Source organism: Egretta garzetta, unplaced genomic scaffold (genome assembly GCF_000687185.1).
Source record: "Egretta garzetta isolate BGI_Z169 unplaced genomic scaffold, ASM68718v1 scaffold172, whole genome shotgun sequence".
NCBI classification, from domain to species: Eukaryota; Metazoa; Chordata; class Aves; order Pelecaniformes; family Ardeidae; genus Egretta; species Egretta garzetta.
Genome location: NW_009258951.1, coordinates 928,132 through 936,473, shown reverse-complemented (window position 1 = coordinate 936,473; position 8,342 = coordinate 928,132). Strand labels below are relative to the sequence as shown.

At 60.4% G+C, this 8,342-nt stretch overlaps 1 protein-coding gene and 1 non-coding gene across 4 annotated transcripts in view; both read right to left on the bottom strand.

Moving 5' to 3' along the window:
- Nucleotides 1-1,763: 1,763 nt before the first annotated feature.
- The window catches only part of EIF4G1 (eukaryotic translation initiation factor 4 gamma 1), an 11,251-nt gene continuing 4,672 nt past the window's right edge, over nucleotides 1,764-8,342 (bottom strand). For 2 of the 3 annotated variants that reach the window (XM_035889968.1, XM_035889965.1), the window contains exons 7-25: nucleotides 8,010-8,183; nucleotides 7,734-7,931; nucleotides 7,321-7,467; nucleotides 6,989-7,225; nucleotides 6,808-6,912; nucleotides 6,244-6,397; nucleotides 6,036-6,136; nucleotides 5,835-5,937; nucleotides 5,637-5,739; nucleotides 4,716-4,972; nucleotides 4,508-4,623; nucleotides 4,170-4,342; nucleotides 3,888-4,013; nucleotides 3,715-3,796; nucleotides 3,386-3,484; nucleotides 3,128-3,262; nucleotides 2,957-3,038; nucleotides 2,740-2,880; nucleotides 1,764-2,631 (exon numbers count right to left, since the gene is read on the bottom strand). In XM_035889968.1, coding sequence (XP_035745861.1) covers nucleotides 2,450-2,631; nucleotides 2,740-2,880; nucleotides 2,957-3,038; nucleotides 3,128-3,262; nucleotides 3,386-3,484; nucleotides 3,715-3,796; nucleotides 3,888-4,013; nucleotides 4,170-4,342; nucleotides 4,508-4,623; nucleotides 4,716-4,972; nucleotides 5,637-5,739; nucleotides 5,835-5,937; nucleotides 6,036-6,136; nucleotides 6,244-6,397; nucleotides 6,808-6,912; nucleotides 6,989-7,225; nucleotides 7,321-7,467; nucleotides 7,734-7,931; nucleotides 8,010-8,183 — 2,715 coding nt within the window. In that variant the 3' untranslated portion in view covers nucleotides 1,764-2,449. The remainder of the gene's footprint in view (nucleotides 2,632-2,739; nucleotides 2,881-2,956; nucleotides 3,039-3,127; nucleotides 3,263-3,385; nucleotides 3,485-3,714; nucleotides 3,797-3,887; nucleotides 4,014-4,169; nucleotides 4,343-4,507; nucleotides 4,624-4,715; nucleotides 4,973-5,636; nucleotides 5,740-5,834; nucleotides 5,938-6,035; nucleotides 6,137-6,243; nucleotides 6,398-6,807; nucleotides 6,913-6,988; nucleotides 7,226-7,320; nucleotides 7,468-7,733; nucleotides 7,932-8,009; nucleotides 8,184-8,342) is intronic. The other variant, XM_035889966.1, reaches the window with a different exon arrangement.
- Nucleotides 8,258-8,330, bottom strand: LOC118451841. Its single transcript, XR_004841417.1, has one exon. It is a non-coding gene; the product is annotated as a small nucleolar RNA SNORD66 (small nucleolar RNA).

The following is an 8,342-nucleotide window of genomic DNA, read 5'->3' as shown; positions in this document are numbered from 1 at the left end:
GGAGAGGAGGAGGAAGGGCGGGAGGAAGGCTGGGGAAGAGGGGGATGAAGAAGGAAGGGGAGGATGGGGGAGAGGGAGGCTGGGAGGAAGAGGAGGAAGGGGAGATGAGGAGAGAGGAGAAGAGGAGACAGCCGGGGAGGATGAAGGAAGAGGTGGGCTGAAGGAAGAGGAAGAGGGGGACGGAGGAAGGGGGAGAAGGGGGGGCCGAGGAGGAGGATGGACGAAGGAAGAGGAGGGGGCTGAGGAGGAGGAGGAGGGGGAGGAAGGCCGGGCACCGCGGAGAGCGCCGCGCCAGCACCGCGGACAGCGCTGGCCCCGGGGGCGCCCTAGCGCCCAGCGAGCCCCGGGGGGCGAGGGTCAGGGACCGGGACCCTCAGCCCCAGGCCTGCCCACGAAAGGGGAGCTCTGGCCCTGCCGGCCCCCCCACACACACCGAGGGGCTGGGGGGCGAGAGAGAGCACACAGCCACGAGGGGCTGGGGTCCCACCTCTCCAGGGCTAGGTTTGGGGCAGGGGTTGCAGGCTTTAGGCACCACCTCTGACAGCACCACAGCAACCTCCCCCCTAGGAGATCCAGGCCAGCACTGGTGCCTGGCTGAGGGGCTAGCCTGCAGCCAAAGATGCCTGTTCATCCTGAAACCTACTGATGACATTTAGTGCTGCGGTACATTTTCCCTGGCACCAAGGGGCACGGGAGGGCACTGCCAGGGCACCACCCTTCCCCCTGGTAAGCAGGGTACAGTGGAGCCCCAGGGCCTCCCTCTTTACTCCATCGCTCCCAGGCAGGGGGAGCTCCTGGCCAGTAACACCCCCCCAGGACCTGCCGGCCTTTCCTTGCCAACTGCTTCCCCGCATCAGGGCTGCCAGGGTTGCAGCTCAGACAGATCTGCCTCTAATCTGGGGAACAGCCTCTGGTTAATTATTCTGTACCCTCTGGTCCATGGCCAGGGTGACTCAGCAAGAGGTAGCCACGCGCACCAAAGAACAGCTTGGCCCCAAATGGGGCGGGGGGGGGGAGGGGGGCAGCCCACCCTCACCTCTGTCCCCAGCAGGGCTAGGGGCAGCCCAAGCTTGCCCCATCTCCACCCCACCTGCAAAACAATGCTCCCCCCCACCCAAGGGAGAAGATTTTAGGGGGAACCCAGCTCATCGCTGCCCTCTCCTGCCCCGGGGCAGAGCCCAAGCAGACCACACAGGCCCTGCCCCCCTGTGCCTGCAGAAAAAGGGAAGTTTGGGGAAGCCGGGGCTCTGCTCCGCAGCCAGGGTGCTGGCAGGGCTGCCCACTCCACGGGGAGGCCCTGTGCCAGGCAGAACTGGCAAGGAGGAGGGGTCCCAGGGGGCCTGGCTCCAGGCACATCCAACCCCCTTGCCACCCTCTCAGCCCCAGGGTGGGGGGGTACCTACTGTCTGCCTCGGGGTGCCAGGGGAGACTGGCCCCTGCCTGGGCTCTAGGCTGGCACCCCCACGCCAGCCTGGGTGCAAGGGACATGGGATGGGGGGCGGCAACAGCGGCACACGGGGCGTTATTTAGCAATGTTCTTTTATTTCCAGTTTTAAGGTGAAAAGATGCCTTTAAATCTTCAATTAAATACTCCATAAAGAAAAAAAAAAGCAAAAAAAAATTATTTACAAATTCACGTGACCAGTAATTGAATCCTTGTTTTAATAATTACACGTGCGGCTCGTCACATCCGGCGCTCTATAAATACAGGGGACACGGATGGGGGGCCGCCCCGTTGCTTGCCCAATTGTGGCCTGGCTTTGAGGGGGTGGGAGGGGACTCAGCCTGGCCCAGAGAGAAGGGGTCACCCCCCCTCCTCCCCGGCACCCTCCCCAGGTGTCAGAGCAAGAGCTGGGGGGGAATGATTTATATATTTAAAATAAAAAACCATAGAGGGGGGGTCCAGGCAGTGATGGAGGAATAGAGAGAGGACAGGGGAGGGGGAGAAATCACGCTCCTGTCCCCAAACCAAATTTAATAAGTTTATATATATATATAATCTCTCTATATTTCAGCAAGAAGTGGGGAGGAGAAAGAGGAGGGAAGAGAGGAGGGGAGAGATTATGTCCCCATCCTGTCCCCCCTCCTCACGACATGAGTCTGGGGGTGCTCTGCCCCACTCCCAGAGACCTGGTGTGCCTGTGCTGGGAGGGGGGAGAGGAAGGGCCCCGAGGGGACCCACGGCAACAGCCGCCTCCACCAGCATCCATTTATTATCATAGTGACAAACTAGTACAGGCCTCACAAACAGAACCGGGATGGGGGGAGGGAGAGGAGGATAACTGAAAAGAGAGGGGGGGGCTGCAGGAGGGCAGAGCAGGTCCCTCGGCCCCAGCATCAGCAAGTCCAGGGGGCCCAGGGATGGGAGGGGATGGAGTCACTCCCTGGGGTGCCCCGCTCTCTCTTCCCCCTTCCCCCTCCTCCTCCTCCTCTTCCTCCTCACAGATGCTCAGTTGTTGTCTGACTCGTCCTCAGCTTCCCGGAGCCAGGTGAAAAAGGCCGTCACTGATTTGAGAGCCACCCCTTTGCCCTGCTGCTCGGCTGGGTCCTTGCTGGATTCCCACTTGTAGAAAGCCTCCTCCTTGATGACGTCCTCATCGTAGAGGGCATCAAAGAACATCCGTAGCAGGTCTGGAGGGGGCGACAAAGGGAGGACCCTGCCATTCCCCAGCCACCCTGCTGGGGTAGGGACATGCCTGCCACCCCCCTCCCTCAGTCCACCCATCCCACGACACTCACTGGGAGGCTGGTCCAGCTTCACCACCAAGGCTTGCAGGGCGTAGAGCGCCTGGAGCTCCTTCTGCTCATCCCGCAGGTACTTCTGCAGCAGCTTGGCTTGGTTGTGGATGACCAGGGTGTTCACACGGTAGGGGTTCTCGACTGTGGGAGACGGGGTGTGTGAGAGGGATGGCATGGGCAGGGACACCCCACACACACCCCTCACCCTGGTACTCACAGACAATGGCTGAGTGGCATACGGATGTCATCAGGGCCCTGATAAATGTGTTGGACGAGACCTGCTGCTCGCTCAGGTTGGCCTGGTGGAGGGAGGGTAGAGGGGCTGTGAGGTGGGGACGGAGCCAGGAGGGAGCCCCCAGACCCATGGGCGCTGCACCCACACTCTCACCTCAATCCAGTCATGTATTCTTTGGTTGTTCGGGTTCTCCTTCAGCAGTTTGTCCATTTGCTTGCACAGCTCCTCTGAGGTCAGCTCCTTGCGGCTCGGCGTGTCCGAGCTGTCCCCCATTGTGTACTCCAATTTCTGGGGGAGTGGGCAGAGACACGCTGTTAAAGGCAGCACAGGGGAACACCATGCTCCTGGCAGCTGGACCTCCAGGGTCCCCCCATAGCCCATCTCTGCCCCTCGCCGCTGCTGAGCTCCCACCTGCTCTGTGACAAATTTGTTGACATCCTGGTCCTCAGGCAGGAATTCCTTCCAGCTCAGGCCCCCATCCCGCCACAGCTTGCCTGCGGTCTTCTGGCTCTGCAGGACAGACAGACAGTTGGCATGGCACCCCATGCCCTCCATCTCCAGGGAGGGAGATACTGCGGCTTGGCCATGCCACCCCCATGACCCAGACAGGGCAAGGGATGCCCCCTGCCATCCCCACTGGTGGCAGAGGGGTTCAATCCCCTCATGCCAACCTGCACCCCCGCGCCAGCTGCCAGTCCTTGAGGCAGCAGCCAGCAGCTACGTGAGCCCCATGCACTTACCATGCCCTTGCACAACAAGCCCAGCACCTCGACCAGCAGCGTGGTGGCCTTCCCAATGGGCACCAGGGGCTTTGTTATCTCCCTGCGGGGCACAAGAGACCTGGTTGAACTACCTGCCCCCCAGAGCCCCCCTAGGACCCTGTGGCAGCCCTGCAGAAGGGCACGGCCCTCACCTGAACAGCTCCTCCATGGGTATGCCTTCCTCTTGCAGGATGGGGGTGATGAGCTCGGCCAGGTACAGCCAGATGTGCGGGATGTCAATCTCCATGTCTTCTGCGGCCTCCAGGATCTCCCGCAGCCTGCAGGGCAGAGGGGGGCCATTGGGATCTAGCAGCCCCTGTGCTCTTGGCTGGGAGGGACCTCGGGAGGTCTCTGTGATGAGCCCTGCTCAAGGCAGGGCTGAATTCAAAACAGGACAAATACCAGCTCGGGGCCATGCTGCCCCAGCCCCTCACCCTTTGTAGTACTGTTCCTTGGAGAGTGTGCCTGCCTTCACCAGCTGGCACAGCAGGACCCCCATGTGCTCGCGGGAGATGGTACTCCTCTCCAGAGTGGACTCAATGCCATTCTGCACGAAGATGTGGAGCGAGGAAGGGCTGCCCAGCTCCTGCACGCACTGCAGGGCCTCCTGCAGGGAAAAGGGGGGTCAGTACTGCCCCACAGCTACTCCCGCCTCCCCCCTTCCTCATCCAGGCACCACCAGCACCCTGCCCAACAGCGCTACCACCCAGGGAAGCGGATGGCATGTTCCAGGGGCCATATGGTGCTGTGCCTGGCCACCCCCTCCTCTCACCTTCATGTCATTGATGTGCAGGTATTCCTCTATGATCGCCTTGGATTTCTTCTCAAGCTCCTCTTCTGACAGTGCAGGCTTGGGGGATGCTGCAGGAGGTGCTGGCTCTTGCTTAACTGTGAGGAGAGGAAGGATCAGGCACTGCCTGAGACAGGCAAAGCCCCAGGCCACAGCCAGACCCTCAGGACACCGCTCCTCCCCAGCTCACTGGTGTCTCGGCTCCTGTCCCGTTCCTCTGTCATGCTAGCAGCCTTGCGCACAGCCTCGGGGCCGCCCTGCTTCTCCCGTTCTCGGCTCCTGTCCTCTGTCTCTTTGCTGAAGCTCCTCTTGGTGAGGGCAGACCTGTTCCTGTCTGCCCGCTCCCCCCGGTCAGGACGCTCCAGGCGGTCGCTGCCCTTCTCCGAACGCGACTCCCGGTCCCCTCTGTCCCCAGCCTTCTCTGACCTGTCGCGGCTGGAGCTGCTCCTGGGTGGAAGGAGGACAGACACAGTGTGAAGAGCCCATCACCACCCTCCCTGACCCCAGACTGCAGAGCTCTGCAAGGCAAGGCTGTCCCACTCCAATCCCAGCCCTTTCCAGGGCCTATTCTAGCACTTAACCACTCTCAGGGGAAAACACTCTTCCCTATTTCTCCCCTGTTCCAACTCAAGTCCTTTGCCTTTTGTTCTGTCCCTTGGCACGACTAACCAGAGCCTGGCCCCAGCCTGCCCACACCTTCCCCCTGTGGCAGACTGTGCTGAGATCCCCCTTTGTTTTCATCTTCCCCTGAACAAACCCAACTCCAACTCTCCTTGGGGACCTTGTGCTCCAGCCTCCACCAGACTCCTTCCAGCCCATCAATGTCCATCGAGTCCTGGTATCCCCAACACTGGACCCAGCACCCAGGTGTGGTCCCCCAGGTGCCGAACAGCAGAGAGGAAGCTCAGGGTGGGGTCAGCCTTCTTTGCTGCAAGGACTCATCACCAACTCCAAGTCCCCCCGCAAAGGGCCCATCCTGCCACAGGGGATTATTCCAGCCCAAGCACCATATGTCAATCAATACGTAGGCAAACCACTGCCCGATTCGGGGGGGTCCTCCCTGGGCTGCAGACCAACACGCCCACAGACCAAGGCAAGGCTGGCCCCTCACCTCTGCACCACGCGGCGGGACTCCAGGTTCTCAGCAGGGGTTGACTGCTGGAGTGCTGAGAAGCGGTTCAAGGTGCTCGTGGCTGGTCGCCCTGAATCAGATGCTGGGTGTGAAAAGAGGGGAGTCTCAGAGTTCGGCACCTCCCCGGTACAGGAACCGCCAGGGGAAGGATCCCCCCTCCCACCCCATGCTGCCTACCTGAATCTGCAGGCTTCGCACCAGACCCTCCGCTGCTGCCTTTGCCCCAGCTCAGCCGCCCGCCCGGCGCAAAGAGCTGGTTGTTGGAGTCAATGGATCCAGGCTGCAGGTGGAGAGACAGAGTCAGCTCTGAATCCCACACCAAGGCAGGATCTGGGCCAGGCAGTTGGCCAGCTGCCTACCGTGCACCCCCAGCCTCACCTTGGTGATCTTCGTTAGCCGGCTGGTGTCGATAGGCCGGTTGCCCTTGCTGATGGGCACAGTGTTCCAGCCATCGTCTGCGACCAGGCTCCCACGTCCACCTGGGCACAAGGGGGACAGACATAAGGCACAGTCCAGCCTCAAGCAGTGCCCAGTGGGAGCAACCCACCCCTGACAGCCTCAGGTGCCCCCAAGCCCAGGCACTCACTACTAGAGGATGGCCCGGGGGGTCCTCTCCTCTTGTCCTTTGACATGAGCTGCTGCACTTTGATGTGTTCCCGATGCTCCTCCATCTCTGCTTCCTTGTGGATCTGGTCGATGGTTTTGGGGCCCTGGTCTCCTCGCCGCGGCACCCAGCTATTCTGCAGAGGGCAGGGAATGAGGGAAGAGGGCACTGAGCTAGCTAGAGGACGGAGGCAGAGGCTCCCCCTTCCCAGCCATCCCACCCTCAAAGCCTCAGGCCAGTTCTCCTGCCCCGGCCATCACAGTTCCCCATGTGCTGTGGCAGCTTTTGGCACAAAAGGACTCAGTTTCTGGAGCCCCCCTGCATTAAACAGCCGCCAGTTACTGTTTGCCCACTACCACTACCATGCTAACCAAAGGCTGGGGGCTAGCATGGTGTCTCTGGGGCTGGCCACAGCTTAAATACCCACCTCTCCCCTCCTGGGGACACATGGACTGCTGGCACCCAGAGGACACAGCCCAGCAGCTCCACAGGACCAAGCAGGGGACAGAGGGCAGTCCCCGGGCAATGGCAGGCAATGCGCCTTACCCTTCTGAGGTCAATCACATCCTGCAGCATGAAACGGATTCGGGATGATGTCTTCTTCTCTTTGATGATCTTCTCCATCTGATTGAAGTACTGGTCCATCCTGGGCTATTGAGGGACAGAATCACAGTCACATTCCTCCCAAAGGCAAGGACAGGGCAAGGCAGGGCAGGGCAAGGGGTACCTTGGCCTTCTCAAAGTCCAAGTCCTTGCCAATGGTGGTAAGCAGGCGGCAAAGGCACTCAAGAGACTCCTCATCATGGTTTTTGAGCAGCTTCACCACACAGTCATGCATGATGGCCTCTGTCAACATCTTCAGTTTGAAGAGCTCTCCAATGAACTTGATGTTGCCCAGTGATCGCCGTCGGGCCTTGTCCCGTGCCTCCTCCAGCTCGTCCTTCATGCGTGCCTTCTCCTCAGGCTGCAAAGAGGGCACAGCGGGGCAGTTCAGAGCCCAGAGCCGCCCCAAAGACACCCAACACCAGCCCTCAGCTGCAGCCTCCCACCCCAACTCACAGCACTGGCATCATCCATCTCTTTCTGTCGCTTTTCAAAGATCTCATCGTCATCCTTGTCCTTCTCAAACTCTTTCTGGCAGCGGTTGAGCAGCAGCTTGCGGAAGTTCACAGTAACCGTGGGCTTGTCTGTTGTGGGCACTTTGAGCTGCAAGGAGAGATACAACCCAGGCAAGAGGCATGAGTTTTGTGTCTCCCCCAAAAGCTGGCCAGCTAAGGCCCAGGCACTGCTCAAACCAGGGAAAAGCCACCCTACACCCTCAAGATGCCCTGCTAAGAGTCTGGACTTGGTCCTCCATCCACATGACCCCGTTTCCCCACCCCACATGGAAGGACCTGCACCCTGCTGAGCTCAGCAGAGGCCCCCAAACAAACCCCTACCAGCCTGAAAGGAGACCCCCAGCTTCTGCTCACCCCCATAAGGCAACGGCACATGTTAGCATAGGCAACAGAGAAGTTTGGCTCCGAGATGGCCTTCTCGAAGACAAGGTCGATGACACCCTTGAGCCTCTCCTCCGTGTCGATGGACAACTCCATCACCTGCTTCATCAGCTGCTGGAACATCTGGGGTGTCAGCTTGTTGAGGATGCTGCGGACACGGCGGAGCAGTTCCTGCAAGGATAGCAGGGTCAGAAAGAGCCAGGCACATACACCTCTGCCCTCCCACCACCCACCTGTCCCAGCTCCCACCTGCGTCTTGATGTTCTCAGGATCCTCTTCCTCTGAGGCACGCTTGCTGCTGGGTTTCCAGGCCTTCTCGGCCTTGTTCAGCTTGACATCCTCATTGAGGGACACAGTGGCAATGATTTTGCGGGGCTCCTTCCTCTGGCTCTGCTGGGAGCGGCGGGGACCCAAACCTGAGGGCTGACACAGGGAGAGTAAAATCAGCTCTTCACTCAGGGAGCAGCCGGGCTGGCTCCGAGGGTGTCCCCATCCGCCTGCTCAGATCCTCAGCTCCATCACGGACATCAGTGGCCCAGACACAGCGGCTCCCAAGCTTGATCATCACAACGAGGCGGGGGG